At 41.2% G+C, this 7,427-nt stretch overlaps 1 protein-coding gene and 1 pseudogene across 1 annotated transcript; both read right to left on the reverse strand.

Annotated features, from left to right (window-relative positions):
- Positions 1 to 1,086: 1,086 nt before the first annotated feature.
- On the reverse strand, positions 1,087 to 5,200 carry LOC125614070 (E3 ubiquitin-protein ligase RNF213-like). Its single transcript, XM_048796265.1, has 3 exons — positions 5,117 to 5,200; positions 2,633 to 2,688; positions 1,087 to 1,387 (listed from the first exon to the last, which is right to left on the reverse strand). Exons 1-3 carry the CDS (start codon positions 5,198 to 5,200, stop codon positions 1,171 to 1,173), a joined length of 357 nt encoding a protein of 118 aa, XP_048652222.1. The 3' UTR covers positions 1,087 to 1,170.
- A 649-nt stretch (positions 5,201 to 5,849) lies between these two features.
- Positions 5,850 to 7,150, reverse strand: LOC107159613 (annotated as a pseudogene).
- Between the last annotated feature and the right edge of the window lie 277 nt (positions 7,151 to 7,427).

Consider the following 7,427-nt stretch of genomic DNA (forward strand, 5'->3'; position numbering starts at 1 on the left):
GAACAAGCAGCAGGGCCTTGAACTGTGCTCTGATCCTCACAGCAGCCACCCAGCTGACCACTTGACAGGAGACTCCCACATACCCCAGCATGTTTTTGCTTTGGTCAATTTTAGCTTGGCCTAATTTTATTTTGCAGCACAGGTAGAGTATTTGTGACCACAGATCCTGGACCCCAACCAATAATGAGGATACTTCCTTCTGTAGAAAAATAAATCCTAAATAACTGAAAAACTTCTGAAGCACCATCTATTGGGAGCTGGCACCAACCTGCAATGGATTAAATAGTACCACTTGGGAGAAAGCAGACACCTTATCAATGAAATTCATCCTTAGTACCTGTAATCCCAGCGGATCAGAAGGCTGAGGCAGGAGGACCCCAAGTTCAAAGCCAGCCTCAGGAACTTAGCAAGTCCCTAAGCAACTTAGCAAGACCCTGTCTTCAAATAAAATACAAAAAAGGCTGGGGATGTATGTGGCTCAGTGGTTAAGCACTCCTGGGTTCAATCCTGGTACTGGAAAAAAATAGAGTGTGTCTGTGGTATTTTAAAGAAGAAAGACTGAAAGAATAAAATGAAAATGTAGACTTGACCATCTCTATTCCTAATATCGCAGTAGTGATATGCAAAAAGGTTAAAAAGAGAGTCGCTCTGAGATGCCACTCTCCATCACCCACAGCAGAAGCTCAGGACCCACAGTGGAGAAGCTGCATAGCAATGTAGAGTTCCCATTTCGACAGCAGGAATGCTGCCCTTAGACACAGGTGAGAGAACTGAGTGTGAAGGCCAGGGGCCTTCAGTGGCAGGAATTAAAGTGAGGTTCTCTCTCTTGGACACAAGGGTGAGGATGACTGTAGGCCAAGGGGCACAGGGGCCTGAGCCAGGCTCTTCTGCCATGGTGTGTTGCAACATGAAGAGAAGTGTTCTGATGGGAAAGACAGGGCACAGATGTGTGCTTTTTGGGAGGGCGGGGGGGACAGGCCCTAGTTTCCTGTGAGCAATAGAATCAAGGACAAAGAAGACAAATATCTTCTTCCTGAGGCCAAGAGCAAAGTGTGTAATCTGCACAAAACAGAATCCAGCATCTAGGTGGTGCCAGATAAATACCTGACAGCTGACTCCACCACTCTGACTCATCCATGCATCCCAGAACTCCACAAGTTCCCTTCTAAATTAGGCTGCATGGAATCCCAGGCCTCTCCTGGGCATGACATTTGGTCCATAAATTTCACTCACCACTGGAGGTCTAAGTCCGATGACTCTGCAAATGATCTCAGAAGACAAGGCGGGGATCTCATAAAACCTCAAGTGTTTGGTGATCCTGCAGACAGCTTCATGGAGCTTCAGGCACACAGTCAAATAGGACTCTAAGGAGGCTTTCTCAAGAATCCTACCCCCTAGGAGTCCAGAGAGATTATTGAAGTCATTGGGAAATGAGAAAACAATACCAATTATTGATTAGCAGTCCCTTCTCTTTAAAAGATCTATAAGTATGCCTGTACTCACAGCTCCTCAAGAGGCTGAGGCAGAAGGATAGCCAAATTTAAGGCCAGCCTCAGCAAATTAGCAAGACCCTATCTCAAAATAAGAAATAAAAAGGGATGGGGGTGTGCTCAGTGGTAGAATGGGTTCAATCCCCAGTCCCACAGATAAATTAATTACTTAAAATAAAATAAATGACCTACTAGTAAGGCATTTACTTGATCTCCTCCAAGCTTACAATAGGCCTTAAAGTTGTGACTGAGATAAAAGAGGGAATACAGTCCTTTTGTTTTAGCTCAGCAGTTGGAGCTCTATCAAAAGCAAGTTAAAATATTTGCAAATACCTTCCCTTATTCAAAAAATAGCAAGGGATGAACATTTCTAATCATTAAAATATACCAAAAAAAAAATCAGAGAGATACAGGAGTGAGGGAGGGAGGGTGCTAGGAAAAGAGTGTGCACTGTGTGTGGAATTTCTTCCACCTGATGTGAACAGGTTTTGCATTTACTGACTGTCTGTTGATATGAAAAAGGACCCTACAAAGTCCCATGGGCTTGCCATGCTGGGAGACCCTGAGCCATGAACCATGTCTGCACACCCCAGGGGCTTGGAGGAGGCCGACTAGCAATGCTGAGAGGCTCCAGGAACACCCAGGCCCCTTTTCTGCATTTTATGTGCTGTTCATGGCGAAGGTCATGCATAGGTGCAGGAGTAAATGATTCTGCAAGGCCACCTTTGATTTTTTGTTTTAAACTGACTCAACTTAGAAAAACCATAGAACTAAATGTTAAACAAATGCAGAACACATACATCTTCACTATGACAATGATCATTTAAAAATATGTGAAAACACAAAGGCCAAAAAGTTGGGTGGGAATGAAGCAAAATCTCAGCACCCAAGAGCTGTGATTTGCTTTTGCTTTTTTTTTCCCAGTGCTGGGTACTGAACTCAGGCCTTGCACATGCTAGGCAAGTGCTCAACAGCTGAGCTACATCCACAGAAAAAAGAAAAAAGCTAGATGTCTGGATTCTGGATTGGCAACTGCAGAGGACACTGGGGCACTTGCTGGTGTACCAAACTCCCATTTTGACAGGAGGCAGCCCACACCACATAGGAGCCTGAGCAGGGGATGCACCAGCTCTTCTACTTACACATCCTGATAGATGTCCACAAGGTGCATCAGCATTTTGAAAATGTTCTCAACATGCTAGGGCAGGAAAGAGAAAAAGAAATATGAAAGGCTCAACCAGGAAACAGCTGCCGAGCCAAGAAGGGAGAAGGGCACAGAGACTCATCCTATTCTCCCTGCACACAAGCCTCAAGGGCTCAAGGGCCAATCTTCATTTTCCACCAGTGAAATGCATGCTGTAAATTTAAACCACTTTCTTTCTCTTTTTTCCTTTTTTATTTTTTGGTTGGGGTTCTTTTCTTTTTTGAAACTGGGGATTAAACCCAGGGCTTTGCTTATGCAAGTTAAGTGCTCTGCCACTGAGCTACATCCTAGCCCTTACACTATTTTCTTCTTTTTAAAAAATTAATAATTAATTAATTAATTCTAATTAGGTATATATGACAACAGAATGCATTTTGATTCATTGTACACAATTGCAGCACAACTTTTCATTTCTCTGGTGGTACATGATGTAACGTTACACCATGTGCAGTCATACATGTACCTAGAGTAATGATGTCTATCTCATTCCACCATCTTTCCTACCCCAAGACCTCCTCCCCTCCCCCCTTTGCCCAATCAAAATTCTTCCATTTTTCTTATGCCCCTCCCCATTATGGATGAGCATCTACTAATCAGAGAGACCATTCAGACTTTGGTTTTGGGGGATTAGCTTACTTTGCTTATCATTATATACTCCAGCTCCATCCATTTACCTGCAAAGCCATATTTTTACTCTTTTGTAATGCTGAGTAATATTCCATTGTGTATATATATATATATATATATGTATATATATATATCATAGTTTATTTATCCATTCATCTATTGAAGGCCATCTAAGTTGATTACACAGTTTAGCTATTGTGAACTGAGCTGCTATAAACATTGATGTGGCTGTGTCACTATAGAATGCTGATTTTAAGTCATTTGGATTTAGACCGAGAATGGGGATACTTGGGTCAAATGGTTGTTCCATTCCAAGTTTCTTAAGGAATCTCCATACTGCTTTCCAGATTGGTTGCACCAATTTGCAGTAACACCAGTGATGTATGAGTGCACCTTTCCCCCACATTCTCGCCAACACTTATTGTTGTTTGTATTCTTGATAACTGCCATTCTGACTGAAGTGAGATGAAATCTTAGTTTTGATTTGCATTTCTCTACTTACTGTAGATGTTGAACATTTTTTCATATATTTGTTGATTCAGTGTAGACCTTCTGAGAAGTGTCTGTTCAGCTCTTTAGCCCATTTATTGATTGGGCTGTTAGTTTTTTCGGTGATTTTTTGAGTTCTTTATAGATCCTGGAAATTAGTGCTCATCTGACATGCATGTGGCAAAAATTTGCTCCCAAAATGTAGGCTCTCTCTTCATTTCATTGTTTCTTTTGCTGAGAAGAAGCTTTTTAGTTTGAATCAATACCATTTATTGATTCTGATTTTATTTCTTGTACTTTAGGAGTCTTGTTAAGGAAGTAAGGGCCTAATTTGACATGATAAAGATTTGGGCCTACTTTTTCCTTTATTAAGTGCAGGGTCTTTGTCTAATTCCTAGGTCCTTGATCCACTTAGAGTTGAATTTTGTGCATGGTGAGAGATAGTAGGGTTTAGTTTCATTTTGCTGCATATGGATTTCCAGTTTTCTTAGTACCATTTATTGAAGAGGCTATCTTTTCTCCAATGTATGTTTTTGGCACCTTGTCTAGTATGAGATAACTGTATTTACATGGATTTGTCTCTGTGTCTTGTATTCTGTACCATTGGTATACATGTCTATTTCGGTGCCAATATCATGTTGTTTTTATTACTGTGGCTTTGTAATATAGTTTAAGGTCTGGTATTGTAATGCATCCTGCTTCACTCTTCTTACTAAAGATTGCTTTGGCTATTCTGGGTCTCTTATTTTTCCAAATGAATTTCATGATTGCTTTTTTTATTTCTATGAGGAATGACTTAGGGATTTTAATTGGAATTGCACTGAATCTGTATAGCACTTTTGACAATATTAATTCTGCCTATCCAGGAGCATGAAGATCTTCCATCTTCTAAGGAAGGTCTTCTTCAATTATTTTCTTTAGAGTTCTGTAATTTTCATTGTAGAGATCTTTTACCTCTTTTGTTAAATTGACTCCCAAGTCCTAATACTATTTTCTTTACCTCAAAAAGCATAAAAAGGAAAGATAGCAACTATGAAATGTGTGACGTTCACAGCACCATCTAACAGTCATAAATAACAAACAGCTACCGTTCTCGTAAGCTCTATTTACTAAACCAGAATCAAATCTGAGAAGTCAAACTTCAATCCTAAGAAATAATGACTTCTTATTTCAGCAATTCTCTTATTATTTCTTAGAATTTTCCCCAACCTGCCCTTCAGGACAGAAGACCCACAAGCATTCAATGTTCAGCTTGTAACCTGCTTTTGCTAAGCAAGAACCTGACACCCAACCCCCAACCACAAACCTCCAAGAGATCTTCTGAGATCTTCTGAAGCTGTTGCAGCCTGTAGTGAGTCCCTAGAAAACAGTCCAGGACCTGAGCAGGCATGAGACTCAAGTACTCAGTGGATTTTTATGTATAGGGAATGAGGCTTACCAGAGGCAGCAAACTCAACCAGGATCAAAAGAGATACTCATCCACACACAGCAACTTCTTCCTGCTCTCCATGAAGTTAAGAAACTGGCTCCTGAATGAAGAAATCAAGACAGAGACTAGGGCAGCAGTGAGAGCACTGAACAGACTCAAGACAAGGAAAAGCAAGGTCCAGAATGCTCAGCTTATTTACAGTTTCCAAGATGATATCAATACATTGTGGAAACAGACATACAGAGTGAATCAAATGAAAAATGAACAAAATAGCCAAGTGTATGGCACACCTGTGATCCCAGCAACTCAGGAGGCTGAGGCAGAAGGAATGCAAGTTCAAGGGTACCCTCAGCAATTTAGTGAGGCCCTGTCTCAAAATTAAAAAAAAAATTAAAAAGGGGCTAGAGATGTGACTCAGTGGTTGAGCACCCCTGGTTTCAATCCCTGGCACCATAGAAATAATTTTTTTTTTACAATTTTTAAACCATTTATTTGTGTGTGTGTGTGTGTGTGTGTGAGAGAGAGAGAGAGAGAGAGAGAGAGGTGGTATTAACAAGTCTTTATAAGCTAAATATTCTAACTGAAGTTTTCATCTGAAAGCCTTTGGGGCTCAGCTGTATGTCAGGTAGCGAGGAGTAGCACTGAATTTGGCATAAGACTTAATGACTTATTTACAGCTTCCAAGAAATCCTTCTCAGTAGCAATTTTTTGCCATGCTCGATTGCAAACATACCAGCTTTTGTGCAGACACTTCTAATCTCAGCACCAGTGCTATTTGGACATAGTCGTGCTAACAATTCAAGTCTGATATCTCTTTCAACACTCATTGAACAAGAATGAATCTTAAAGATGTGAGTCTGACCCTCTAAATCAGGTAAACTAAATTCAATCTTTCTATCCAATCTCCCCGGCCTCATCAGTGCTGGGTATAGAGTATGAGGTCTGTTGGTGGCCATCAGCACTTTAATGTTGCCTCAAGGATCAAAACCATCCAGCTGATTAATCAGTTTCAACATTGTTCTCTGTACTTCATTGTCACCTCCAGCACCATCATCAAACCGAGCCCCCAATGGCATCGATTTCATCAAAGAAGATAAGGCAGGCTTTTTTTTTTTGTTCTGGCCATTTCAAAAAGCTCACGAACCACTCGAGCCCCCTCTCCAACGTATTTCTGTACAAGTTCAGATCCAATAACTCGAATGAAGCAAGCATCAGTCCTATTAGCAACTGCCCTGGCCCAGAGTGTCTTGCCTGTGCCTGGGGGACCAAAGAACAGCACACCCTTGGGAGGCTCAATGCCAAGGTTAACAAACCTCTTTGGATGAAGTAGTGGGGTTTCAACCACTTGTCTCAATTTCTCAATCTGTTCCTTACTACCACCAACATCACTGTAAGTGACATCAGGTTTTTCCTCCATCTGCATCATGGTAACTGTTGGGTCAATCTTAGGAAGCAGTGGAATGTGGATTTGATACTTATTTCTGTCCACACCAACTCTCATCCCTTCTTCAATGTCAGTAGGTGCCACCTGATCGCTGAGGTCTACCATGAACTTGGCAAACTGCTTCACATTGATAATGTATTTTGGGTCCTCTGAATCAGCATTAATTATCTTTGTACACCTTGCAACCTGTAAAGGCTGTTCACTCTGGAGAGTTTGCTTATCTGCAGCCAAGTCCCAAGGTGCTGGTGGGGCCAGGCCAGTGTCAGATTCTTTAATACCAGTGAGCTCATTAATTTTCTTAAGAAGTTGTTGAATGTCATCCTCAACCTGCTTAATCTTCCACGAGTAAGTACTCTGACTGTAAGTTTTCAGCAAGGCAATATCTCCCTCTTCTAGAGCTCAGATGGCTTGTCATCCTTCTCATCCTCTTTGGTTTTCCACTGATCGGCACCGAGGTAATTCAGCATTTTTAGGAAATGCGAGTGTCTTCCTTACTTTCTCAGTGATTACACAGCATCTCTAAAATAAATTAAAAAACATCATTTCTATTTGGCTTTCATTTCAAAAGATCCCAAAACTAGAGAAGAGATGGGAACAATTGAGCTCACTGCCTTTATCCCTAATGATAGCAGCTGGCTCCCAGTGGACAGGGAGGGCAAGGGGACAGGGAACTCCACACATGGCAGTTATCTGTGTGTAGAAATGAGTGCAAAGCTGTTTTCACATTTAATTCAGATTTATTTT

This window comes from Marmota marmota, unplaced genomic scaffold, assembly GCF_001458135.2.
Source record: "Marmota marmota marmota unplaced genomic scaffold, marMar, whole genome shotgun sequence".
Taxonomy (NCBI): Eukaryota; Metazoa; Chordata; class Mammalia; order Rodentia; family Sciuridae; genus Marmota; species Marmota marmota.